Here is a 26,639-nt window from a genome sequence, read left to right as displayed (position 1 = left end):
TTCACGTCTAGTAAGAATTGCGGTTTTAAAAAGCAACATTGCATTACAGGAAATTGCTGCGGTTTTTACATTGATTTGCGCGTTTTTCAGACCATCCGTTAGGACGATAGGATGTAAGCTATAAATAAAAGTACAAAAAGTGGTATCACCCAACGTTAAACGTGCTTATTGCCTAAACAAGCAAAACATGCCTAAACAAGTTTGTACTCAGACAACGCCAATACGTACAAACTAGATTCTTACTTTAGAGCTACTAATATTAGATCAATGGTTGCACTCTCGCACCTAAGCGGTGTACTACTACTACCTGCTTACAACAAAACACTGGCAGAAACTTTGGCCTCAGCTAAAAACGATGTTACCTCCAGTTAAAGTTTCGCAGAATTTGTGCAGTCATGCGTTTGCCTGATGAAAGCTCTCTGCTTACTCTCAAACATGAGTTTAACTATCACTCAAGCGTTAAACCGAGCTGTATAATATCTACATCTGTACAGCAGCCATTGTATTTGACACATGAACCAACATCCTGTGCATCAGACACCAAAGCCCTTGCTTGATGCTTACAACCTCGTGTGCAATTTTACGTCTGTTTTACCTTGTGCGCATTGACGTGAAAAGCATTTCGCAGGCAGTTCGTGAACGAATAACGCACACTTTCCTGCACGCAAAGGAAAACATTTTTCCACAGTTTTGATGTTGATGTTTTTCTTGCGTTTTGCGCTTCTAGTGGCAGCGGACAGAGTTTTTGTGAATTTAAAACTTCATCTTCGGAACATTCTTTCCGTTTTGACTTTTGTTTGATTTATTGGTGGTAATGCATCGTTACATAGTGATTTATAGCAGTGACACGTCGAATAGAGATAAGGGATTTTGGTATATTAAGTTGCAGAGTGCTCACCGAATTGTTTAGTGTAGTAGGAAGTTGTTGGGTTCGGTCAGGAAGTTATTATCCTGCAGTGGTTGGGTGAAAGTCTAGTTTAGGTTACTGACATACTTGGCGTCAGATAACTGACTTAGTTTATACTTTGCCCGATGTATGCACTGTGCTTTAATGTGGCGGCAAACTACACTAAAATCTAAATCACAAAAACAAGAATGGAACAACAAAATACACTATGACGTCATTGCGGGGAGGAACAGTCGCGTCGCCTTTAATTGCCACCAGGTCTTCTTACTTAATGTGGCACAGAAAACTGAACAATAAACGTGGGAAAACTTGCACAAAACACTCAAAACAATTCAAATCACACAAGTTTAAGATTCCTAGCATTAAAATTTTATGCTGTCCAGCGAGATTCCTGACGTAAATCAATGGAAGCGGTAGAGGCACGGACAGCAAGTGGTGGAAACTTTTCTGAGTGTCGCCTTGATGGCGCTAGAGATGGGATGTATACAAACGCACAAAAGCACAGATGAAATCGTTTCCACCACGTTCGGGAGGTTCAGGAAAAAAAGTTTTACATAAAAAGCTTCGGGACTCTTGTAGAACTCTGTCATGGAATCGATAAAAACGAAGAAAATTGAAGCCATTGTGCCGGAAACGTATATCACAGATATAATGAAGATCGATAAAAGATCTCTCTTCGTTTTTGCGAGAAGCATTCCGCCCGCTTTATGAGTGTTTTGCTGCTTGCTCTCAACTTGAGTGACGTCACTTGTTGAGTCCACGTCGTTACCGTTTTGTTCGAGCGAGTTTTCGCGGGTAAGGTGAAACACGTGGTGTTTGTGTTGGGAAAGCTCAGCGCTGATGCGACGATAGTCGATGTACGACCGCAGGAGGGCGCATGTGAGCACGACTAGAGAGATCATACACAGCCCCAAGGTAATGTACACAGTGTTGTTTGAAAGAGGAGACAAATCCCGGGCGCAACTCTCTGCATAAAAACATCATGTTAATTGGAAAAAAAGAATATAAATTCTTCAATTGAAAACACTTAATGATAAGATTCGGTCAAGGATATGTTTTTGCTTTTGCATTCCCCACCTTATTGCAGCAATACATCATGGGCATTAATTCTCCAAATGCTTCTCCCATGTCATGCAATGACATGCGATTGTTATCTAAAAGCTATTTGGTCTTATGAGTAAAAAAAAACCTGTTTTGAGTAAGTGGGTCTGCGGTGGTTAAGTTTATACCAGCCGACACTTGGTTTACTCACGACGTAAATTCTCAGGTTCTTCATTTTCCTTCTCGTAATCAAAGGGACACAGGTATTCCTTGGAGCAGTTGTCCACCGTCACACTAATCAATATAATCGTACACGGAAGTATCCACGAGACGGCGATAGCGAGTCGTGCTTTTGCAGCTTTCGAAAGCTGTTTAAACCTGTGGCACAACTCAATTAAATCAGTGGCTTTTAATCTAAATCTTGCACACTTCACATAAATATGGTTAATTGCATGTTTTGTTGCACAAACCGTACAAGTCGTTGATGTTACTTTTTTGAAGAATTCCACAGTTGAATGTGATTTAAAAAAGGACCACATTGTCCAGATTTAAAGTTTATTTTAGAACCAACGTTTACGTAACAGTCGTTACATGGACTGAAAAGTAATGAACAAACTTACTTTGTAACCAAGCTAAATCTGTTTTGCTGCGGACTGGGAATGTTTTTCCTGACGCTCACACCCGCCACAGTGCAGGTTATTCTCAGCATGGTCGTGTGTAAAGCCATCGTAATCATCGCTATGCTGGCGTAGAACACTGGAATAAGAAATAAAACAAATAAAACAAAATCTCCACAACGCAGTGAAGATTGCGTGTGACGCGAATTGTAACAGCAAATAACATTGACGTGTTTGGCGGAATCGATTTCTCCTAAAGCGAATAAGACCGCTTGTATTGCAGTGAACACTTACTATTGGTTTTGCCGTGACATTTATCTGTGACCAACATTTTGTCCTGGTATATTTTTAGTGATATTTTTTTATCACAATTTCGTCCTTAGTTTGTATGCGTTGGGTTCTGAAAAACTGTGAGTTTAAGAAAACATATTTCGTCTCAGCAATTAAAGTAAGTGTAACCCCACACCTTATACCGTGTCTCGGTTTGGTAAAATAAATGCTTAATATCTGTATACGCAGAGGTGTGCGTAAACAGGTTGATGGTTTTAAAAGGTTGTCGACAGGGGAAAAGGTTATGAAACACTTCTGAGGCAGCACGTGCTGAGCGTTTGCTGCAAGCGTTTTTATTCGTAGAAAAAATGTGTTGGTTTAAAATCAGGTTATGCGCTTGGGTATTGGCGGTGCTGGTGCGAGTGGTTAACAGTTTCCGACTGGTTTAAGATTACCTCCTGTACATTAAGGCCTTCCTCCAGTTTCTGTTGTGTAGCTTATGGGAAAATGTAAATACATGCACATCGCAGTTCATTGTCCTGTTATATTCGTCGTAATTATGTTAGGATGCAAATCAGGATTGTGTTGTTGTGGGTTTTCGCATCTCGAGTCACTTTTGTGTGAAAGCTGGCCTAACGGGTATTTTTGTCCTCTAAACGGTTTTCTTCGTCACCAAATGCATTGAAAGTATTAAAATCAAAAGTACCCATCCGGTATATACAGCTTCGCAAACCGCAAAGCCATATTCAGATGTGTGACGTCATGTCTTCTTTTATTTGTGTGACGTCATGCCTGTTCGTCAAGTAATTATATTTGTGAAAAGCTACACTTGAAATGTACTCGTTATAGCCTACGGCGTTTTCATGTTCGTGAATTACGATATGTTGAATTTTGATATCGGTTATGAGATCGCATTGAGGCGCGTATATAGTATATAGTTAATATATAGTTACACATATATGAACAGTACAAACCTAAGAACAGCATGACCAAGGTGGACTTTTCAAATGCCCACCAGTAAAGGTAACTTTCTGATAAAGTTATGTTGGACAAGAACTGTTGTCCGAGATAGGGTCTACCGAAGTTTTGTGAAAATGTATCGTAGACTCTCATCACCGATGCTAGGGTGCTGGCGAACACCACGTTTAATCCATACATACAAACCAAACGAGTTCTCAGACGTTTTCTGCGTAAAATTATAAGGAATATTTTATTCATTCACGATTTCTTTAGCAATGTGCAGGATTGGCGTTTTCATGAGGGTTGCTATGGTTTTTAGTTCTTCCTGCAATAAAATCCAGCTTTTTGCCATAAACACAGCATGCTGTTGCGAAGCTTGATCTCCATATAAGTATGTTGGTTCTATGAGTCATATTTTCATGTGAATATAACAGTTTTATTGGCCACAATGAACTGTTCCCACGATCAATTATACAAGATAAGTGTGATTACTTATATATCCCTTGACTCCAAATATCTAAACCAAACACATTTGCAGTAGATTGCAATGAAAGCCTTTCTTGGAGTCAGTGGCCAAAACAGTACCATACAGTAATTTTGATAAAACAGAAATACATACAGGCACTTTGGGAGCTTACCTCTGCACAATTAAGCAGATCAACAAGAACAAATTGATAGGGAGCAGGATTACAGAAATCGAAGCTTGCACTTGTAAGCTTGTGATGTGAGCTCCCGTCTTGATCACGCACAGAACGGGAGAGTTTGTAGAGTTGCCAAAATTTCCTCGCGAAATTGCAACTGTGGTTGGTGAAAATCCACTCATCATAGCTTCGCAAGTACAGCCAGCTCAATATTTTAATTATTAATGCACCCCGCGATCACATTTGCCTGCGAACAAAATAAACAGGGGTTTCAAGGACGCTGAAGGTCACCGACACCTTAACTCCCAGTGGGCGCGAATTCGTTGGAAAAAATCAATTAAGTCGAAACTTGGCGCCAAGCAAATATCCTGGTTTGCTTGAGTGCTTGTCCACATCTACAATGCAGATCAGGGCATGCAAGACTGAACAAGTCTATTGATCGAGACTTTTATACGTGTTCGAATTTGTAACAAACCATGTAAAAAACATTTATTACAAGCATACAATGGCCCTTCCCTGACCTGAGTTGAATTTTTCAAGACATGACAGGTCTTGTTGTGATCACAGCTTATGTAGGGGTAAAACCTGTCTACTCTATACCCTGGTGGACAATTATATACCTCTTGATATAACGCCTACATAGAAAGTTTTAACATAAACCGACCTCTCCCTCACTGCTTAGATTCACCCCTAATTCATGACTAAAAATTTACGCCCGGTTTTCGGTGATTTTGTCACGTTGAAAGACGGTTGTCCAAAGGACAGCATTCAGGACCGGTTTGCACACTGGCACATGCATATTATAACGTTGCCAAATGATAAAGCTTCAGCTTCCGCTTGTCAACTGGTAAAAGAGGACAACACATAAAATTATCACAAGTTCAAACAAACGCAGTAATGATGATAAAGTTAAAACAAAGTTATTTTTTATTTCAAAGTATTTATCGCAAAGCGACTGAAACTTGCACGCGATCACCTGTTGCATTTGACCGCAAACCCACAACAGAGACCTAAGTCAAGTCATTGCCGTGTTTCCCTGAAATAACGCAGAGCAAAAAAACGCGTCAACATCCTATCCGAGGTTCGGTATCGCGTATAGCTCCTTCCGCAGTCTGTATACGCTACACCGCTTAGAACATTTGAGAAGTCGCTACAGATCATATAGGCGTTGAAACAAAAAAGTATATGTGACGTCAATATCCCTTCAAGTTCACCGTTATCTCGTCATGTTATCTTCCTTGTCACTCTTTCGAGAATTTGCCGCACGAAAATGACAGTGCTGTGTTATATTATTGCGTACTTAATTGCGCAAGACGTTGTCCCTTCGGGAAGATGGAGTTTTGGTTGTAATGGTTGCGCAAATCTGCAGTTTATAAACACGTTTCGCCGTATCGTGTTTGTATTGGCCTTTTTTCCGTTTTATGGTTCCTGGTTTTGATGGACGTGATCAAGCCATTCAATTTGCGGAACACTGATCTATTAATACAAATGCCTGACACATTTCCCTGCCTATAACTTGCGTCTATGATCTGTACACGTACCATGTCACACATGTACACGCAGACAGTGTAAATGAAGTGTGTTACCACAACGATATGTTGTGTATACCTGAAATGGGAGACTTATAGTTGAATCCGTTGCAGTCACTACGTCAGACTCCATCAAAAAAACCTATAACTACCAGGGTAGTGTTTAAAACATTTTATGCACAAAAATATAATGAGGGCCAAACTGTCTTCTGTGCTAAACCTGACACACCACTCCTCACACAACAATGCGTTTCTCATTTCTCCACACAACAAAGGTTTTCATTAACGCACGAAACTCATTTGTTTTCAATTGCTTGACCTTAGTTAAACTCTAATTACGTCCCTTGCATGTGTATTTTTCCTGCGGCACACAAAACTGAGAGGAAGTGTTTTCATGCGTATTCAAGCACGATCTGCTCTTATTTCCTAAAAGCTCACACATCGTTGGAAACCACTAAATGATTTCGGTGGGCGTAAGGTTGATTGCCGGTCCCATCTTCAAACACATTCCTAACAAGCGATGAGGCGTAAAGGCCGCCCCATTGCTTCTTCGTACAAATCTAGTTCCAATATCGATAATTATTGGAAATTACCATCTATGCCAACCGCTCGTAGTGTTGTCTCACTTCTTGAACTGCCGGCAGTGAAACTCACCACGGTGGCAATTAATTGCCAGGTGGAACCGCATCTATAACTTCTCGCTCCAAAGTGTGTCACGCGCTTCAATGTTTACGTTATGACATAACACAATCCACGTGGCCAACATTGAATTATACGCTGTAAAGAAATGAACACAAGACGATGCTGGTCGACGTTGAAAAAACCCGAGTTTGTAATCGCCGCTTTTTTCGAACTATCCCAGCATGTGTATGTTTCGCAAGAGGAAGCATCAGCAAATCACCTTCAGTTTCGCTCACATTCAATTTTCCCCAAGCATGAAACGCGTCATTAACATAACTTGAGACAATAACTATAATAGGGAAACTTCGCAGCGTCCTCGATATTGTCTAAACCTCTCCCGAAGTTTCGGTGCAGATTACAGTATTTCCTCATCAATGAATTGTTTATTCAGAGCACACGACCTGCAGACGGTATAGTCCTTTATATATGTACATGAAACGCGTATGCTGTTCATCTATTCTCCTACTCAAAGTGCCACATGACCATTTTCGTAGAGGTACTGCATCTGTTCAAGTCAATTCAAATCCCCTTAAAATAACACAACAGTGCTATGATTAATTATACCACACTGCTATATATATAGGCCACAACGGTAGCTGGTGATTATCGTCGATGTACGAACCGTGGCTTCACTCTAGGTGAAAAGTTAAGCAAGATTGGGATATGACTGTGAACATATGATGGACACAAAACGAACCGTTTAGAAAAAAAGTATTTAGAGTAAAACTGATCATCATCAATATTTCTCGACCATTGCGCATACTATTCTGCATGCTTTAACTTTAGCAATGCATTTCCACTTCAAACATAGTAAACACTTTGCATTCACAATAATGACGTTTCAATAATTTCGATGCCAAATCGAAACCTTTTGTTCGCGTAGTTGCCTGTTTGTGAGCTTTGTCGAACAAAAGAACAGTTTATCCGCGTTTTGACATTAACGCTCATGGCCATATTACCACGTTGCGGTGCAATAGCCCGGTTGCGAGTTTGCATGCTTTATCACATTGGCGTGATGTGACTCAGACTATCAGTTCACCGTGATGCGTCCACCGTTGCTGGCAAATTTGTTGTAACATGATAACATAGGGTCATTTCGATGTTATTCATGTAATTGTTATCGATTTCTTGCACCTTTCGCGCAAAAAAAATCGAATTCTAATAACATATATGGGGTTGGTTTTGTTACTGTTCTTGTTGCTTGAGGGCAATTTAAACCAGAAACTTTTTTCCTCTTTTCTGTTCTTTTTTAGGCATTTGACATTTCTACCATGATCGAAACATCCCGTTTGATTGTAACGACACACTTCCCTTCGGTAGGGTTTTGATTAATCTGCGCAATAAACTTCGCTTTGTCGCATAAACGCCATTGCTGGAGATTCGCTTGGCCGCTTTTTGTTTTGGATTTTGCTAAACTGCGTTTATAGGTGTCTATGCCTCTTCATTTCGGTTATCGTCTAATTAGTGAACAGCACACAACTTGACACATGATGACGTGACATAATTTCACTCTGTTTTCTGGTGACAACATTTCTCTGTTCTTCGTCTTCCCGCAGTAGCAACTGCCAATGCATTGTTATAGCTAAAATTCTATGTCAGAAAAAAGAAGCAGTGCAATTAATGACGTTGGTTTTTATGCGTTTGTCGGTAGAATACGTCACAATTATAACTGGAATATGCAATACGCTTTTTTCGGGCTCGGCCAAACGGTGACAGAAAACCTCTTATTGAACCCGGCCATTAACTGGTGCGTAGTCACCTTGCGTCATATTTAAGTGAGTTATATAATAGAGTAGAGGAAACGTCGCTAACGTGATTTTGCCCCGAGTTTGACGCCTCATTATGCGAACAACCTCTACCTGTTCAATCTATCAGAGGCGAGTTGCCATTTGTGCTTCCCGCGGTTCTTCATAAACAAATCACAACAGCCTAATATACATAGGTTTTTGTGAAATCTCTAAGTTACCCAAACCAGTGGGTATTTACTGATTCAACAAATGTGCAAAACAGTACGGTTTATTCAGAGCTCTTCGCAGTTCAGAAGTTTAATTCCCACGTGAATTAGGGCCTGTAGATTAACATATATAATAAACTGCAATATAAAGTAGCTAAGGTGGACTAAATTTAAAATATTTATTTGGTTTTCCCCCTTCAGCCTCTTTACCTTCTGGCATTGACTTCGTGTCTACGTCACCAACGGCAGTGAACAAATCTACAACCGACGCAACATAATTCTAAATTTAAACATTCTCGGTCTAAGTTTACATACAATTTGCAACACCTATCTTTTCTTGTATTAGCTATCGTATATTTCTGCCCTGGGACGTGAGTGACAAAACATTAAAAATAGTTACTGTGGTTACGCGGGCCAAGGCCAAGTTCTGACATTCTGTGGAGGTTGTTTCACAAAATTGTGTTGAACAATCACTGAAAGACCTTCGAGTTCAAGGTAGTGAGAATATTGACCAAAATATCGATCGCAGGTTTATTGCTTAGAGTGGATAATCCATAAAATCAACACGTCGTCCTGACAGGCTTTTCTTACTCACGAGGGTATGCTTTATGTTTGTATTTTTTCCACCAAACTTTCCTATAATACATCACTACAGCGTGTACAAACATTGCGTCTCAAAACATGGTTCACAAGCAGCAGGAAAACGTTTGCTTCCGTAGGCTGAAATCAGTCAACTTTCTCAATCCAATCAAATAGATTTCACTAAAATAAGCATCGTCAATATCTCAAATTTGGTTTCAGTGCATACTTATATATAGGTTTGAAGCTGTCGTTGAAGTTTATGACGTTTGCTATGTTTCACAACAACCGTCCGCACAAACTTAAAAATATTTAACAAAATGCACACAAATGCTTGAATTAAAAAAGATAATATTAATAACAGCAAGGTAGGCGTTTCTCACTTGTGGCTTCTGTTTGTTTTTTCAACTTCCTTCATTCAACGCAACAGCAACTAAATGTTTAACCGTCATCCCCTTGAGTTCGAGTTAGTCAATGACGATTCAACTTATATGCAAGCTATGTACGTAAACTAAAGAACAGTTTTCTGCTACTTCCTTTGCGTGATTACAAATTCAACCTCCTGTCATGATCAACGTATAATGTTCGCATTAAACCTTGTGATCACGTCATACTGAAATAATCAATTATTTCCGATTTATTTAAAATGAATACGTGAATGCAGTGGAGGAAAGGCTATCAGAGTTCACTTTAAAAAACCCGTGCAGTGATGAATTTAAAATGAATGCAGTAGACGCTTTCACACGCCAAGTAGAGCTTACGCCTCATATATGTTTAAACAGATATCGACCTCTTATGATCGCATGGCACACGTACTTATCACAAACCTTTGTCTTCACGTTGAAATCGCTTTTGATTCCCAAAAAGTAAATATTTAATGTTGTTTCTCAATTACTATCAACTCAATTGTATTGAACAGTGACGTTATGAATAATTCATTGGTGTTTTGTGTTATATTGCTTCATGTGTCAAATAGTTGTATTTCTGCGTCAGCGTTTATGTTGTAGTTTCCATGGCAAGTCAACCGTCTAAAAACTCAACTCCCACTGTCATGGCAGTAATTATTTACGAGTTTCAATTTTACTCGCTTTTACTCGCTTCCCGTTCATCGAGACCTCTGGAGGTTGATGGTTTATTTATAAATATTGAACTGCGTGTTTTAGTCGGCGAACCCCTATTCAAGGGTAAGGAATGGTGCTTTTAATCAACTAGACATAAAAATATTTTGCAATACATTTAACGTGAATACTGGGTGGACTCAACAGTGTTACCAACATAAAAAATAACATTGAAAGATTCGATGTCAGTGGGAATGATGCGCGTATTTTTTGTGCGAATGCAGAAAATCAATAAGAAAAATGTTCAAGTATGTTTCGCGTTGAGCCAAGATTGGCTCGAAGACATAAGGTGTCTATAGTATGTAAATGAGCTTGTGCGGTCCGCGTTGCCTGCAATACAATATATCTTCATCTAATTCTAAGCATATGCTTACGAGCTAAAATTAAAAAAATTCGATACTCCTACATTTCAACACAAGACTTTTTAAACGTGTTATGTAATGTTACAGAAAGAGCTATGTGCGTTTTCCAAAGGCGTGGGTGATTTACAATAAAACAAGAAGTTAATTAAACGTTTGGTAAAAATTCACAATGTTTTAAACTTACACTGAATGAATGCGAAAAAAAATCCAGTAATTTTCAATAGCAATCCACATACCTCCACTTTCTGTCGATTATGACGTATCTAAATAAGTTCCAAGTTCTGGAAAGTAATTAAACCCTTCCTGTATCGACTCGACCTTTGTATTCAACTACTTAACATACATCTCTCAGCCGTAATCTAACCACAAGAAATGCCAACAGGGAGTGTGATTGCGAATCAAAAGCAATCCTCGAGACAAAGCAATGATTTCCCATGGGTGGGATTCATTACAAGCTGTGCTCGGAATCCTCCCGATCAGGCTCGATGGAGAAGAACGTTTACGTGTCTAACGCACCAGTTACGATCATCCTCCCTTACTCACAAATCGCTTGACGGATTGCGGTTGGCATTTAGCTAATGCTGATCGGAAACCGACGATGCTTACCACGAAAAAAAATCAATACTTTTTGCCTAAGACTGCTTCCTTAATGTTTTCAGAATCTAGCCCTCTGGTTGGCATTGTATTCTATCTGGTAAAGCACCTTTTGCCTGTGTTTAAATTCGCACTGCTTCGTGCATGCAAGATTCACGGAGGGTTTCTTTGTGTCAAGAGTCAAAGTTTTTCATCGAATGTTTTTGCTGATACAAACCGGTCTTCAGGCCAATAGATTAAATTACCAAATAAGACCTTTGTATATTTCGCAATACTATATAACTTGTTGTTAGCCCACAAACATAAGAATGAGCCTCACATTTAAGGGAAACATTTGCTCTCATACAACGAACATGACTTCCAATGTTACCGCCTGGAGTACTTTTATTGCAATGATGAACCCCGCTTATTTAGGGCATATTGTGACGTTGCAGTACTTGACCTGTATTACTATACAAGACCCTTAAAACCACGATTAAAAACCTTATTTTTTTTGCTTTATATTCTGTGATGCCTGAAAAAGGTTCTTTCATGCTTGATTGCTCCGAGACGTCATCTAGCGGTAAAATGTTTTCTTTCACAACTTCGTATTCAACTGCATTTCTATGTAGTTAACCAGCAACGAACAAACATAGACTCATATTGTTAATTCTTTTATCAATTTACGTCAGTATGACTAATTTAGACTTCACCAGAGGTCTCCATTGTGTAAATTCGAGTCAAGTTGCATGTTTACGATACGCTGCCAGTATTCAGATACGGTCCCGCACATCCCTAGTAAGCAGACACAATCATGACGTGTTTCGTTATTATTCATTATTGAGTGTTAGTTTTCATGAAGTTTTTTTATGTGGTTACAACTATGCTGTTTGCGGTGTGTCAAAGATTCAATTAGAATTCACAAGTTAAGATTCAGTTTCGCGCGATGCTACGGGAATCTATGTTGGTTAAGTAATCAAAATCTGTAACAAACTGCAATCTGTTCCAACAAGAACAGTGATAATGCAAGGTAGAATCTTATAGGAGGAAATGACAAACGATGCTTAAGCCCTCAAGGATAAACAAAAGGAAATTACGCGTTGATATTTAGTCACTGCACACATATGAAATTTCCCCGCATGATAAGCTTCTGTTGTAAGCCTCTGGCCCAGCAAGTGTGAAAGTTGATTGGGATGTAAAGCCGTATATCAATAATGAGTAAAACAATCGGAAAATGCAAGGTAAAGGCGGCTTGTAATCGACAAACAATCACTATTGACCAATCCTACGCACATCCTAAATACTTCTGTCGAACTTTTAGGTTCTCCACAGCTACAAAGCTCAGAAAAAACTTGATATTTCAGTAACTGCGGGTGATGTCCTGGAAATTGTAAACGGTGAGCGCTTAACATACTGGGAGTCATGACCCCCCAAACCTGATAGAAATGTTTTTATTATAGATGAAGGCTTGTGGTGGTTGTGCAAGTTTGAAAGCGAGGAAGGCTATGTTCCATCAAATTACGTGGAAAGGATTAAAGAAAAAACAAGTATGAAAAAGGGATTAATATTGTGAAATAATGTAACATCAGACGTGGCCACATGTGGGTTTAAGCTATGATGTTAATTGAAAGGATGGGGTAAGAACCTGGTCCTTATTCTAGATCAAATCACTGTGGGCCGTACATTTTAAAGTTCTGCCCATAACGTGTACGTAGGTGATTACCTTTGAAGGTTTTGCGCAAACAAATAATGTAAAAACGCTTGAAAATGTGTATTTTTTTATCCCAAAGTTGTGAAAATATCTAATATCTCAATCCATAGCATTGCACCTGGTTCCGTTGCAAATAGCTTACATCATTTGGAAGGTGAAATGCCTATGAAAAACATGCGACCATATTTTTTACCCCTTTTTGATTTTAGACAAATTTGAATACCCAGAGGACCTTGTGGAATGTTACGCAAATCTTATGAAAAAACATTATTACATTGCTGCTGATGGAGTAAAGGCACAGATTTTGGAGTTTCTGAAAACTTCTGGTGTGTCGGCTGCAGATGTATTGGCAACCGCTGAGCAACGCAAAAACGAGAAAAAGTATTTGCAGGCCGTTTTATTTTACCATACAACGTTAGACAGGTTTGTAATGTGCCCAGAGAGTGCACAAGTGAAACAGGATAACATATTCAATGGCCTGTCTGTGGCTTTCATGGAAATGGGAAAGACATCTGTGATACTAACCAAGCGAATTCTCTGCGACTACGAGGTTCCTTTCGTGACGCAATTAAAAAATATGGAGCGAGTGGATAAAGACCTGGCCGGGTTGTACGGATCTTGGTGCTCTGTTCATATTCGCCAGTGCGAAAAAGTAATTGCTGAAGGTTCCAAGTCTGGATAGAAAAGACTAAGCCTGCCCTGAAATATACTGAATATAATAAAATCCAATTTGGGTGACCTTCGAACCTCGGAACTTATTTACGCATGATGTCTGTGTAGGGGTTTCCCCGTATATGCTTTTTAATGTGTGTGTGTGTGTGTGTGTGTTTTTTAAATTATCGTGAATGCGTCAGTTGTACACAAAATTTTACTTTATATGGGTTGCCAACTGTTTTGTTGCGTCCAATTTAGGACATTTTCGAAGCCTTAAGTTTCTGCTTCACTGGTCCATTGTAGTAGATCACAGGCATTTAAGTTAAGAGATAAGCAAGGTTGTTATTTGTTTTTTGTTATCATTGCAGTATCGATGTATGTGTCTTTAAAAGAGTAATAAATTGTAGCCTACATGTTTTGTTATGTATTCGGCCAATACTAGTGAAGAGCATCTTATTTTAGTAAATGGAGATCTGTTAATCTAATAAGAATTTTGCAGTCACAACACTTGCACCTGGTGGTCTGGTGTTAACCTTTGTTTTATATTGTAGATGTATATACAGTTTAAATCGTAAAAGAGTGTATATGATCATTCTACATGTTAATGCTGCATATAAATTAAAAGCAACATGATGCATTCAGTATTTCGTTCATTCAAGTGGAAACAGTGCTGGACAGCTGCTGTTGCCCACAATGCGGGACTCCCTGCTTGCAAGTTACACACACAGGACTATAAAATGTATTTCCAAAATCCATCGAAGCTCACACTCATGAATCGTTCCTTGTTGTCCAATGAGAAAATATTTTTTCTTCCAAAGTCTCACCTGCATTTAAGTGTTGGAGATTTTAAACAAGAAAGAAAAACCCCATTACAGGAAAAGAAATACAGACCTTTTTTTACCTGGTTTTATGAAGAGAAAGATGAATGGAAACTGAAGGCAAGGAGGAAATTGGAGAAGTATTCCATGGAAAGTTTGGTTAACAAGACACCTGATTCAGTCCAGCCATATTTAAAACTAGCGCGAATTGATAAACCCACTGGAACACTTCTGCTCTACATTCCTTGTGCCTTAGGAATATGTTTTGCGACACCACCTGGAGAATGGCCAAGCTTTTATTATTTGGGTAAAAAAATGAAGTTAAAAATTAGGGTGAAAAGTTGGCTGGACAAAACTTATTTATTTGTTTCCAATAAAAAGAGCAATTACTTCTGCATTGTTAAATAACAATCCACATTTTTTAGCATTGTTTGGTCTTGGTTCATTTCTTATGCGTGGAGCGGGTTGTGTGATAAACGATCTTTGGGACAAAGATTTCGACAAACAGGTTGAGAGAACAAAAACCAGACCCATCGCTGCAGGAGAAATAAGTGAAAAAAATGCCATTAAACTCCTTGCAGGGCAACTTACTTTGTCTTTGGGGATCCTGCTTTCATTAAATCCAACGTGGTGGGTAACTTGTAAATCATCATAATCAATCCAACTGGTAATATAAAAAACATAATTTTGTGATTGTGCAACAGTTTGTCATACTAAAATAATTTGACTGTTTCGTGCACAGTATTTTGATTGGAGTTGCATCTATGGGTCCTGTGATTGCTTATCCTCTGGCCAAGCGCTTTACGATGGTTCCCCAGGCAGCTCTCGGTCTTACATTTAATGTTGGAGCACTTATGGGATATGCTGCAGTAGCTCCTCCAAACTGGTTGCTTATGTTTACACTTTATGCGAGTTGTTTTATGTGGACTATGTATTATGACACAATATATGCATTTCAGGTTAGTGATAGTGCAATTGGATTGCTTTGAAATCAATATGATACAATATTGCAAGCTTTGAATAGGTTCTTTTTACTCTTTCTACATTTACTAATATATAATTAATTTCTTTTAGTATTTTTTGTGATTACATTTTACAACATGACTATTTTTCTGGAGGAAATCACCACCTTAGTGAAAGCTATTGAAAAAAAATAATACATTCGACCTCTGCAGAAAGAAACAGTGTTTGGTGCAAATGTAAGAATTGAAATGCTTTACATTGCAGGACATCGAGGATGATCGAAAGGCTGGTGTAAAGTCGATCTCCCTCTTATTTAGAAAGTATTCAGAAAAGGAAAAGCAAGAGATGTCAATGCATAATAGGTACATAAGCAACAGTATGATATTTTTTCTTTTGCTTTCCTGTGTAAGTTGACATATCGGTTCATTGAAATTCACCCCCGCTTGGTCAAACTGGTTATTTAACCTTATTTCCCAACGTAATGATAACTTTTGTTTGGTTCAGCTATAGTGGTAGGAATAATTATGTGCGGACTTGCTTGGTTACAAATTATTACCAGTTGACAAATTAACTTTTTGATTTGTGTTTTTACCAAAATTTTAGTTTTTTTTATCATCCTGATGCCACTGTGTTAGTGTGCTTGGACATATTTGTGATTGTGAACTTTTTTGTTCAGATTTGGTGAAAATGAACGTGAAATCAACAGAATAAAAATGTTTCTGTGGCTTAGTGGGTCTCTGCATTTGACGATGTTATTTGCAGCTGGAGACCAGAAATTTCTTGACGGGCCTTTTTATCTTGCTTTGATAATTGCATTTGGAAGGATACTGTGTCAGGTAGATGATTTGTATTTGCCGTGTACACTCTATGTGTGGACCGTGTAGTGACCTGAAGGGCTGCTGGTGTGTGTTACTCTTAAGCCTAAATACTACTTTTGTTGAAAGGTTTCAGATTTAAATCTCGGTTCAACGCAATGCTATTGGAAAGCATTCAATGAGAATCCCGGCACTGGACTTATTTTGGTTCTGGGAGTAATCCTTGCCATTTGGATGCAGAAAATAAACTCAAAAGAAAGTCAAGGTTCTCGTAAACAATAAAACCTTGCAATCTGGCAACACTTGTGTTTATTTAAAAGGCCTTAAACGAAACAGCAGAATGTATAGTAAAAGTATAAGAATAAAATAAAACTTTACGGGTGAAAACATCAATGGAAAAAAGTGAGGTAAGCGACTATGTACGTTGTACCATTTTTAAATCGGCGACAATGGACGGATTTTTATGTGGGATTGAACAAGCTATGTCAAAGATATCATTTAGCAGTGCAGAAAAGGGTGAAATATAAAAGAGGCTTTAAAGAAGTGAACCTATACCAAGGCGCTGTTATATATTAAAAATGGTCAAGTGTAATTGGGTTACTGCTTGTTGCTAAATATACTCAGGGATTTTCCGTCTTTTGGCACTTTTGATTGGCCCAAGTGTAGGGTGTTGTGTTCGAGGCGATGCAGCATTTGTTCCAGAAATGTGTAAGTCTGTGTTCAGTTGATCTTCCAAAGAAAAGTCTGATAGAAATTAACAAACATATTTTTTATCAATAATAAGTAATAGGACCCAATGGTTCTTTTTAAGGTTCATCAGTGCAGGATGGTGATGGTCTTGTCAACTTTCTAGTCAGTCAAAACTTCCACACCAAGCATCATTTTGCTGCACTGATAATAAATTAGATGTCAACACAGTGTCCGTGTAACATTTATGAATATTGCAACAAATAAGAAAAACCTGTGGTCTTTGCACACAGATTTTAAAGAATAACACAGAAGTGCTTTGTCACAACAATGAACAAAGATTATATACAAGACAGTAGCCTTACATGCTGACCGGTTTAACACTGAAAGCCTATACTACCTTAGAGACAAGGCAGGCACCCACACTTGAACAAAGCTGCCAATTGTTGAAACTTGTAAAATAGACTAACAAATAAAAACGCAAGCCAACTTACCAGTACCATTGTTCTTTCGGTCATTTCTGCTCTGTGCAGTTGCGCCAAACTGGTGATGAATATTGTTGCTTCTTCCAATCACAGGCCTGCTTGGCTCTCCCTGAAGGTTTAACAAAAATTGTGCTTATGCTTGATTTTTTTAAATCGTCCGCAAATTTATTCAAAAATCTGCAAGAAATTCATGGATAAACAATTTTCTGAAACACTTGGCATTGCAAAAGACAGATAATAATTCAACCTGCAAGTTCACAAAAAAAGTAGCGTCTTGGCAAAAATCAACAAACTGGAAACTACATAATTACCTGATTGCTAATGTATGGAAATTGTTGACTTGTGTGATGTGATTTGGATTGTGATTTGTCGGATTGGTGAACAGACGGTGCCTGTAGCAATTTGTGAAGGGATTTTGGATGATTTGGTGTTATCTTAGACTTGGTGGGACTGTTGTATGCTTGTCGACTTTCACTTGCTCTGGAGAAGTAATGACTTAAATCACCGTGGGTTATGTGATTTATGTGGCCAACACTGGGTTAGCCTCCAGGTAATGAAAATATAGTACAGTTTTTCTAAGTAAAAATCGTATTTATTAAAAATGTTTCCCAACCAAGTAATGATTACACAAAATTTGGAATAAATATTGGCTTCTCACCTGCTGTCCCAGAAAGCAATATGCTGCTTTACGATACCGGTGTTGGGAAGAGCCGTTCTGTCTCCATCAATTGCATTTCCAACCTGAAAACAAACATATGCAGTAATTAACAAGATTACCAGCTTTGAATTTTGTTTGTTGGTTTTGTGACAGATTTAAAGTTCTTCCAACTGCGTAGGAATCCCTCACTATGCAATTTGAGGGGTAGAATTTCCCAAGCAATATTGTTTTACCTATTGCTTATTGTATTTATCGTATGTCTGCTTGGTCTTGTTCATTTACAGTTTTTGCTTTTAAGGGAAGAAACATATGGAGAAGGTTTTGAATTGCTTAGTTGTAAAACACACGACACCTTATTGCGTCTGGATTTCTTTTTCTTCTTGCTCAAAATTCCCTGAAGGCTGGATCTTGGCAATCCTGACTCTTTTCTGTATGGATCACTGCAAGGAGCACAAACTTTATTTCGGTTTTATGTTGAGGACAATAGTTCTTTACCTGATGTTATCAGGTGGTAAATCCTCTTGCTGGAAATGTAACCTTGAATAAGCTCTCGCCATGTGGGAGTTGGATTTTGCTTCAGAATCAAGATGGGAATCTAAAATAATAGTTTGTAACAAACTGGAAGGGTAAGCACACAGATTGTACATAGTGGGGGCTGTGGTGCTCTATCAATTGCAAACCTCAGTAATGCTTTAAAATTACCCTGTTTATACCCAGCTTTGCTCATTAACAAACATGTCCAATATTGGTTCATAGTACACTTTTTTCCTATTCACAGCCTAACTGGTAATGTATTCCTCACAGAACAATCATAGTAATATGCTAGTATGGAGTTAAACACATTTAAAAACAAGCTCACCATAGTAATGACTTTTTGCTCTCCGCTCACGATCTTTTGGAGTTTTCGGAAGTGTGTTGGCGTGTTCAAATGCTTTCAGCAGGTTGGATGACAGACCTGTCACATCTGAATGTTGATGGGAATGGTAGTGATTCGTGTTCTCTGCAACTGTCGACATCGAAGGCTGGACAGAAACATTTTTCTCGTGGTATTGATGCGTTCCACTTCCACTGCTTGAGTGAGAGTGATTCGAGTCAAGCGACTCATGTCGTTGCACCCCTGGAGATGGACAATAATATTAACTTTATTTTGCTTTTTTTGAGGGAAACAAATACAGAACATTAGTCAAACTGAATTGGTTGTACATTTTAATACATCAGAGCCAATGAGACATGACCATGCCATACAAGATTTTCAGAAAATACAACTTTACAATCACACTCAGGCATTGGTTTTACAGAAATACAAAAACTTACTTGCAACTGCAGATTTTTCAGGGTCAGTCTTTTTTCCAAACAAACTTGATCGAATTCTTTTGAGCTCTTTTTTGTAGTTAGCCATGTCAGACATCTTCAAACAAAATTATTTGCTTGAAACTCCCATGAAAATGTTGTAAACTAACTACGTACCTTTCCTGGTTGGTCAACGGTCTCCTCAACTGGAATGGAAGTCATGAAGCTTTTAACACTGTTAATTACAGATTTGGTTGAAGGTTGTGTTGTCGACATTGCAGGGTCTTCTTTTTTCTGTTTTGTGTCTGTTGCAAATCCAACTGATCTGGGGATGTACGTTGACTTTGAGGCCTGCAAAAGTTGCAAAAAAGGCACTTAATATTTCTGGCTTCTACATGAACAAAATCCAGGGGTGGGCACACTTTTAGACACATGGCCCAGGAATTATTAAAAAATATGCCACAAACTTTTAATTGTCTGTTTGTCACATGCACAATATTTTGTCCATCAAGTGGAAAGTAACAGAAATTTGTTTGCTATTTACCTTTATAGCTTCCTTGTCACTTCTTTGTGCATTCTTGGTAGTGGCGCATTGGACACCTGTAATGCATGGCATAACATGCTCATTATATGATGGACTTTCATCATCAATCTCAGCTCTTGGAGAAGTCGTACTGTTCTTTGAAGAACTCGAGTCATTTCTTCGCAGAAATGGGGTTCCTGCCCGGTGTTCCTTCTGCTGCTCAGCTGGCGATGAAACTGGGGATCTGGAGTTATGAGTTGTTTCCATCTTTGTATTATTATTAAGATGTGCGAGGGAAGATTTACAATCTCGATACATGTTTTCCTTATTTTCGGCATGCTTTCCAGGTTTTTTAAATAGTCTTTCTTGGGGTCCGAGGTCCATATATGGCAAATCATGGTCAGACTTTTTGGCTTGCGGTGAACTTTTTCTCTGCATTACTTTCACACTGATTTCATCATCACAGAATTGAGCCTTTTCTTCTGCAGCATTCAGTTCATTTGCATCAAGCCTCAGTAATCCCTTCCCAGGAAAAGATTTCTTGGAAGCCCAAGTTCTGTTCCTTGACTCAGCGGTTTCCGGTTGTTGTAATGACTCAGCGTTATCGCCAACTTGATGTTTGTGGCTAAAAACACTGGAAACATCGTTTGCTTCCTTCCTTGCTTGATTTCTAACAGTTCGAGGGGTTTTTGTGTCATCTTCATCGTTCTGCATCTTGGCTTCACTTTGGGCTTTTAACATATGTAGAAGTTTGCCCTTCTTGGACTTCCTGGAAACTGCTGAAAGTGCGTCTTGTCTGCGTGAATCCTGGTTGTGCTTTGGGTCGTACGTGAGCAAATCAACATTGGACGGAACTTGGGAAATGTCGGCATATTCTGAGTCTTCCTGATTCTGCCTGGACTTTTTGGCTGTGCAAAGAAATTGTTTAAATAAGCACACCATAATTTTAACTTAAATAGGGATGTATATATTCAAATTGAGTCATTTTGAATAATATAACTTTTGAATAAATAAATAAATAAATGCATTTAAAGTGGTTTAATTTACTTCTGCTGAATGCTTTAAAGTTGTTTCCAATATATGTTGCCTCACAAAATTGGTCGTAATGTTTGTCTTTTAGTCTTTCAATCTAAAACAACAACAAAATTTCTGGTAACGTCAACAAATAATGAGATGAAAAACATAATAACAATTGGAACATTTACAAGAAACAGAATTGAGTTTTTTAAATTGGCTGCTTTTATGCTACTTATAAGCTACTATGCCTACCAGGATTTTGTTGAAATTTACCTGAAAGGCAGGGTGTTCTAAACAGTCGGCAGTGCTATATCGTTTCTCTGGATCCATAACAAGTGTGTTCACCATGAAATCAACCATTACGCTGTTTATAATTCCTCTGTATCTCCTTTCAAGCGTGACGGCATGGCTCAGCATTGGAAACTGGGCAGTTGGAAAATGTTGTTGATTAAATAATTTTGTGTAGGAACATAGGAGACAGTTTGAACATTTGCTTTTTGTATCTTCAGGGTGGAAACAAGAGTCATGAGCTAATTTCTTTGCATTGCGGGAATTTTTGCAAACAGAGTCGTTGACATTGTGAGGTTTCAGTAACTGTTTCTCACGGAAACGTGTTCCACGGTGGTAAATGTGTACACATCGAAACATGTCATTACATTCAAGCCCAAATCAACCATTACGCTGTTTATAATTCCTCTGTATCTTCTATCAAGCGTGACGGCATAATAAGTTTACTTTATTTCAATATTTAAGTTTCCTGCAAAGGTTTTTGGTTGTATGGTGAAAAAATAATGCCCATTTTTTTCTAAAAACAACTTTTAATTATTTGAGGCTAAAATCAATACATTCTTAATTAAGTTGAGTTCCACCTTAATCAAGGTGCTTTTTGACTCCCTTGCACATGAGACACTTGCTAATATCACTTTGTCGGACAAATAAACTTTCCAGACCACAGCTAAATTATGCAACGTCTTTAAACAAACTTGTCAAACAAATGACAAACCTTCAGTCCATTAAAACGGTGGTTCATAAAAAGTGCTTTCATTTGCTGTGGAGGCAAAGTTCCGATGATTTTTTGAATTGTGAAGAGCTGGTCGATTTCACTTTCTCCCGGAAAAAGTGGTTGTCCGTCACTCAACTCACCGAGTATGCAGCCAATTGACCACACATCAACTCCTTTGTCATATTTTAACCTTTAAAAAGAAAATACCAAAAATTTCAAGCAATTTTTTTTCAAGCAAACACAGTTTTGCAAAAAAAACAATGGAATTTGTTTTTTGGATTTGGAATTTTTAATGACATGTCAACAAGTGTGAAGTTAATTTTTGGCTTTAACGGTTTATAAATGTTTTCTTTGTGAATGCAGTTTGAGTTTTAATTGAAGCATTTGGACACTTTGCACCTGGTTAAAGAAAGCACTTTAAATTGCACCATATTTGCTGTGTGCAAGCTTTCACAAAATTGTTTGTAATCGCACATGTCAGTACACAAATTAACGTGTAACCAACAAATTTTACATGTGTTTAACTTGCCTAACAACCGGGATTGATGTGGAAATGTTATAACTGGCTTTGCGCACGGCAAGGCACTTATCTTGGCAAATTGAAAAATTAGTTCTTAACTACATGCCTAACTCTGTACCACGCCCTAATTGATTTGCAAAGTAAACACAGCTGCCTTTGATCATTCAGTGAAAAGCATATTTTCCTAAACCAACAGAAAATGGTGTTGAACAAATTTTCCAGCCAATTACAAATATTTGAGTGAAATTTGGACGACATAACGTCATCATTATCACATTTTACAGTGGTAGCGTTTCATAATTTATTTAAAAGATGTAATAGGGGTGTGGAGCACATTTAAAAAAAAATTCATTCTTTTATAAAACACGCATGTATACAAATACATACTGGGTTATTTTTTCAACACAGAGATACAGTATTTTTTTTTTTGTCATGAAAATAAATTAGCTACTAAATATTCTTGTGCACAGATAATGGTCAGAGCCATAACCACAATCTGTGTATGTGGGAATTTTATCAGACAAGCAATATTTTATAAGAAGTACAAACAAAATTTACCCAAGCAAAAGTTCTGGTGAACGGTACCATCTTGTTGCAACATACTCTGTGTAGGTAGAACCATTACTGGATAGAGATACAGGCCTCGCAAATCCAAAGTCACACAGTTTCAGTTTCCCTGTTTGACTTATAAGGAGGTTCTCGGGTTTAATATCCCTGTGTATGACTTCGTTGGAGTGACACCAATGTACCGCCTTCACCAATTGGTAAATATAGCTCCTGAAAATATAAGAAGAAATTATGTTTCGACCGATAAGGTCTTGGAAGTGCAGCTGGTGAATGTTAAAAAAACTGGTTAAATGGTAATCTAGTCAGGAATAGATTCTTCCACTTGATACAATCCGTTCAGTACACATAACTACATACTGTACAAAACCAAAATTTATACTTCAATTTGCAAACGAGGCCCAGAATTCCATGTAAAAAATTTGAAGACTTCTAAAATCCTTGACTTGTCACATAATGATGCCAAACTAATGTATCCATGCTCAGTGAAAATGATATAATGTTTTTCGTTAGCAACTCATTTAAGTAATACACAGTCAAAAATATTCAAGCATTAGTCAAACAAAAAACTCAAACTAAAGTGTGGATATGTGATGGGTTTGCAAACCTGATGATTTTGTCTAAAGTTTTTCGATTTATGAAGGCAACAAAAGTGCTGCCTCCACTGTAACAGGATTCGCCACACAATAAAATACAACAGCACTTGAACCATGGCGCACAGTATAGTGTAAGTCTACCAATTATAACCACAAAACGTGAGCAGGCCTGCCCAGTAGATAAGTTCAGTTGAATGCTTTTAAGATGTATACTCTCAACACCTGGTTTCCATGGTGAACTACGGCTTGTGTAGGAACATAGGAGACAGTTTAAATATTTGCTTTTTGTATCTTCAGGGTAGGAACAAGAGTCCTGAGCTAATTTCTTTGCATTGCGGGAATTTTTGCAAACAGAGTCGTTGACATTGTGAGGTTTCAGTAACTGTTTCTCATGGAAACGTGTTCCACGGTGGTAAATGTGTACACATCAAAACATGTCATTACATTCAAGCCCAAATATAATTAATGGATTTGCTGAACAAAGCCAAAAATTGTGTCTATTGGTCCATAAGTGCGTGGATCCAGGATTTAAAAAAATGTTTCTTTAACAGCATTTTAACACCTTAATGTGGCCATTATATCTTATCAGCATATTTTCCTACATCAAGATCATGTTTTAAAACTACCTTTTAGCAATTGGAATGGAAAATGTTTCAAAGGTCAATATTTCTGTTTTCATTACTCATGGAGTTTTGCTGTTTTTGTAACAAAACGGCAGAGCCACATAAAAGACGCCATGTATGCCTGTTTACTTCCACAAAGAAGTATTTCCAGTTATTGTACAATGGTAAAAGTTTAATAGCTAAGTAAACTTGCCTGACTTGTTCCAGTGCCACTCCATTGGGCATCTCCTCCAAAAGTTCAAGCATGTTCTAAAATTTACAGCATGTCTAACTTATGATAAATTACTTTTTTTAGGTATATACAGTTCGTTAGTTGGTTTAAACTACAACATGAGGGTATTGCTTATTTACCTTTTCAACATACTCAAAGACAAGGTAGAGTTTGCCCCTACGTCGGAACGCCTCTTTTAGTTCAACAATGTTTTCCTGTTTGAGTGACTTGAGCATTCGAAGCTCTCGAAGTGTTGTTTTCTGCACATCTTCATTGTCTGCAAAAAGTTAACCGGCATTTAATGATAAAGGTAAAATTTATATCAAAAATAAAGTATGTATATAGGCAAGTCAAAAAATCAAATCATGCACAAAAAGAACTTGTAAACATGTGAACAATAACCATGCAAAAATAAAAAGGGCATGAGCATCAATAAAACCAAAACATTTATTGAGTCTTGCAGCTATGTACAAAGATATGCATATTTCAAGCATGGATAAAAACTGTTTTGATTGAAAGTTTGGCATGTCTACCCATGAGGTATGTGCATTGTATGAGTGTGTGTTGTATACATACCTTCTTTGTCTTTGAACTTTTTTATCGCCACCACCTCACCAGATTCCTGTAACATGAAACCAACAACATGAGACAAGCCACATCACACAAAACACATATAAACACTGCAGCAGAATGTTGCTTATTGGAAGGTAAAACTGCAAACCCAGCATGAATATTAAAAAAGGAATGTTTATTGGAAAAGGAATTTTGAAACATTTCAAAATGTCTTGAAAGTATTTCAAGGAAATACACAAACAACATGTCAGGGGGCATCTTGTCTGCAGACACAACTGAGCCATTGTGTGTGGCATTCTGTTTTCATTGTTGATTTGCTGCTACCCAAACAATAGATACCCCTCCCTGAGATAAAAAATGCTCTATTCATGGCAAATGAAGCGAATGGTATATATTTCATTGATGGAATGGGTCATTCAAATACTTCAATTAAATTAGGACACCGGCAATTAGAAACTTTATTAAATTAGTGACGTTTCGATGTATTTAAAGCTCAAAATAAGTCTACATGATACACCAGCACCACAAGTCACCCCTGATATTACAACCTGTAATGCTTTTTGTAACATTTATATAATACTAGTTTTCACAAAATTATAAACAACACACAGATATCATACTTTGGCTTCGAACTTAAAAATAATTATCATAAACATAATAAAACACAATTTTAAAACAATACAAAAAGAAAAAAGAAACACCTGTAAGATGGAAAATATACAAGAAAAACTGATTCTTTACATATAGTTTACCTTGTGCTTGCATTTGAGTACAACACCATAGGCACCTGCAATACAAATCATAAATACAACAAAAATAGTTGAGGTTTTGTCAAAAAAAAACTTGCACTTACCTTCTCCAACAATTCCAAGCACATTGTACTTGTTCATTGGATTTTGTTTTCGCTTGTCAAAAACCACCATTTACACCAGTACACTAAATCTTATCGAAATCAATTTATTTTAACTGTCCATTTTTGGTGTTGAATCTTTGTTGTAATGTTTCTGATGTCCAATTAATTTTTTTCTGAATCAGAACTTCAAATATACTTTTTTCTGTAACATATGCATAATATTCAAGGACCAGTTTTAATTTTTTATATAAAATAAATTATAAACCATAATTATCTAACATTCTTTGACAGTAAACATTCCATAAATGCTTTTGGTTTTAACAAATAAATTGCATTTCCAAATTTTGTTAAGTTTATCATCATTCAAGCCAGTATAAAAACACACAAAATTATAAAATTAAAAACACTATTCACATGTACACAAGTATCATCGCCAGAAAGGCTCAAGCTATACAGCAGAAATCACTATAATACGCAAGCCAATAAACCAGACAGTACAAACATACGGGGATGTGGGTGTGTCAGTTTCACAAAACTATGTGCGAACAAACTCGAAGTTAATTTACGTCATTGCCAAATACATATGCAATGTGAAAACGTAAAATGTACTCCAGATTTACTTGACTAATACAAGAACATTTAATAAACTCATAAATTTGGGACAATTATGAAATTGTCCGCCGCACGTTCTAAGTAGTAAACTAAAATTCTTATTTCTTGCCATAAAGTTTTCTTGGCAAAATGGCTTTCTTGGCAACCGCAAAGTAACTGCTCTTTATCGCCACCACTGGAAGGTGCTTTTTTCTTTTGCAGACATTCCAAACTATGGTTGATATTAATAGG

At 37.6% G+C, this 26,639-nt stretch overlaps 4 protein-coding genes across 6 annotated transcripts; 2 read left to right on the top strand and 2 right to left on the bottom strand.

The window, feature by feature from the left end:
* Positions 1 to 936: 936 nt before the first annotated feature.
* Positions 937 to 4,669, bottom strand: LOC145911833 (uncharacterized). 2 transcript variants are annotated; one of them, XM_082999272.1, is made up of 5 exons: positions 4,434 to 4,669; positions 3,810 to 4,021; positions 2,569 to 2,704; positions 2,160 to 2,326; positions 937 to 1,874 (listed from the first exon to the last, which is right to left on the bottom strand). In XM_082999272.1, the coding sequence occupies exons 1-5, from the start codon at positions 4,619 to 4,621 to the stop codon at positions 1,309 to 1,311; spliced, it is 1,269 nt and encodes a 422-aa protein (XP_082855398.1). In that variant the 5' UTR covers positions 4,622 to 4,669; the 3' UTR covers positions 937 to 1,308. The 2 variants fall into 2 exon arrangements, with proteins under 2 accessions (XP_082855398.1, XP_082855399.1); XM_082999273.1 differs by having other exon boundaries at positions 2,160 to 2,337; positions 2,577 to 2,704.
* A 7,715-nt stretch (positions 4,670 to 12,384) lies between these two features.
* On the top strand, positions 12,385 to 14,013 carry LOC145912204 (uncharacterized). Of its 2 annotated transcripts, none has more exons than XM_082999613.1 (4): positions 12,385 to 12,473; positions 12,554 to 12,629; positions 12,699 to 12,779; positions 13,153 to 14,013. In XM_082999613.1, exons 1-4 carry the CDS (start codon positions 12,447 to 12,449, stop codon positions 13,623 to 13,625), a joined length of 657 nt encoding a protein of 218 aa, XP_082855739.1. In that variant the 5' UTR covers positions 12,385 to 12,446; the 3' UTR covers positions 13,626 to 14,013. The 2 variants fall into 2 exon arrangements, with proteins under 2 accessions (XP_082855739.1, XP_082855738.1); XM_082999612.1 differs by having other exon boundaries at positions 12,693 to 12,779.
* A 140-nt stretch (positions 14,014 to 14,153) lies between these two features.
* Positions 14,154 to 16,493, top strand: LOC145910301 (4-hydroxybenzoate polyprenyltransferase, mitochondrial-like). Its single transcript, XM_082997374.1, has 6 exons — positions 14,154 to 14,722; positions 14,841 to 15,045; positions 15,158 to 15,374; positions 15,643 to 15,740; positions 16,055 to 16,214; positions 16,323 to 16,493. Exons 1-6 carry the CDS (start codon positions 14,227 to 14,229, stop codon positions 16,473 to 16,475), a joined length of 1,329 nt encoding a protein of 442 aa, XP_082853500.1. The 5' UTR covers positions 14,154 to 14,226; the 3' UTR covers positions 16,476 to 16,493.
* A 294-nt stretch (positions 16,494 to 16,787) lies between these two features.
* On the bottom strand, positions 16,788 to 25,993 carry LOC145910300 (uncharacterized). The gene is made up of 19 exons (XM_082997373.1): positions 25,797 to 25,993; positions 25,696 to 25,730; positions 24,947 to 24,992; positions 24,511 to 24,647; positions 24,353 to 24,408; positions 22,935 to 23,153; positions 21,857 to 22,046; positions 21,127 to 21,276; positions 20,884 to 20,965; positions 19,858 to 20,744; positions 19,491 to 19,664; positions 19,338 to 19,431; positions 18,883 to 19,140; positions 18,519 to 18,618; positions 18,376 to 18,463; positions 18,024 to 18,106; positions 17,677 to 17,845; positions 17,375 to 17,474; positions 16,788 to 16,937 (listed from the first exon to the last, which is right to left on the bottom strand). Exons 1-19 carry the CDS (start codon positions 25,864 to 25,866, stop codon positions 16,804 to 16,806), a joined length of 3,072 nt encoding a protein of 1,023 aa, XP_082853499.1. The 5' UTR covers positions 25,867 to 25,993; the 3' UTR covers positions 16,788 to 16,803.
* Positions 25,994 to 26,639: the final 646 nt, after the last annotated feature.

The sequence above is a fragment of the Ascidia mentula genome, chromosome 8, assembly GCF_947561715.1.
Source record: "Ascidia mentula chromosome 8, kaAscMent1.1, whole genome shotgun sequence".
Lineage (NCBI taxonomy): Eukaryota > Metazoa > Chordata > Ascidiacea > Phlebobranchia > Ascidiidae > Ascidia > Ascidia mentula.
Note: the sequence above shows the minus strand (reverse complement) of the source record. Positions and strands in the feature narration are given on the sequence as shown.

Excerpts from the sequence above, each read along its gene's own strand:
- LOC145911833 (XM_082999273.1), bottom strand. The coding sequence starts at position 4,621 with ATGATGAGTGGATTTTCACCAACCACAGTTGCAATTTCGCGAGGAAAT. Across the intron at positions 4,022-4,433 it reads ATCTGCTTAATTGTGCAGAG|AAAACGTCTGAGAACTCGTT; the intron begins GTAAGCTCCCAA and ends AATTTTACGCAG. Across the intron at positions 2,705-3,809 it reads CTTGGTCATGCTGTTCTTAG|TGTTCTACGCCAGCATAGCG; the intron begins GTTTGTACTGTT and ends TTCTTATTCCAG.
- LOC145912204 (XM_082999612.1), top strand. The coding sequence starts at position 12,447 with ATGAGTAAAACAATCGGAAAATGCAAG. Across the intron at positions 12,630-12,692 it reads TGTCCTGGAAATTGTAAACG|ATGAAGGCTTGTGGTGGTTG; the intron begins GTGAGCGCTTAA and ends TTTTTATTATAG. Across the intron at positions 12,780-13,152 it reads AAGGATTAAAGAAAAAACAA|ACAAATTTGAATACCCAGAG; the intron begins GTATGAAAAAGG and ends TTTTGATTTTAG.
- LOC145910301 (XM_082997374.1), top strand. The coding sequence starts at position 14,227 with ATGATGCATTCAGTATTTCGTTCATTCAAGTGGAAACAGTGCTGGACA. Across the intron at positions 15,375-15,642 it reads ACACAATATATGCATTTCAG|GACATCGAGGATGATCGAAA; the intron begins GTTAGTGATAGT and ends TTTACATTGCAG. Across the intron at positions 16,215-16,322 it reads TTGGAAGGATACTGTGTCAG|GTTTCAGATTTAAATCTCGG; the intron begins GTAGATGATTTG and ends TTTTGTTGAAAG.
- LOC145910300 (XM_082997373.1), bottom strand. The coding sequence starts at position 25,866 with ATGGTGGTTTTTGACAAGCGAAAACAAAATCCAATGAACAAGTACAAT. Across the intron at positions 23,154-24,352 it reads GTGGCACTGGAACAAGTCAG|GAGCTATATTTACCAATTGG; the intron begins GCAAGTTTACTT and ends TTATATTTTCAG. Across the intron at positions 22,047-22,934 it reads TCACCAGAACTTTTGCTTGG|GTTAAAATATGACAAAGGAG; the intron begins GTAAATTTTGTT and ends TTCTTTTTAAAG.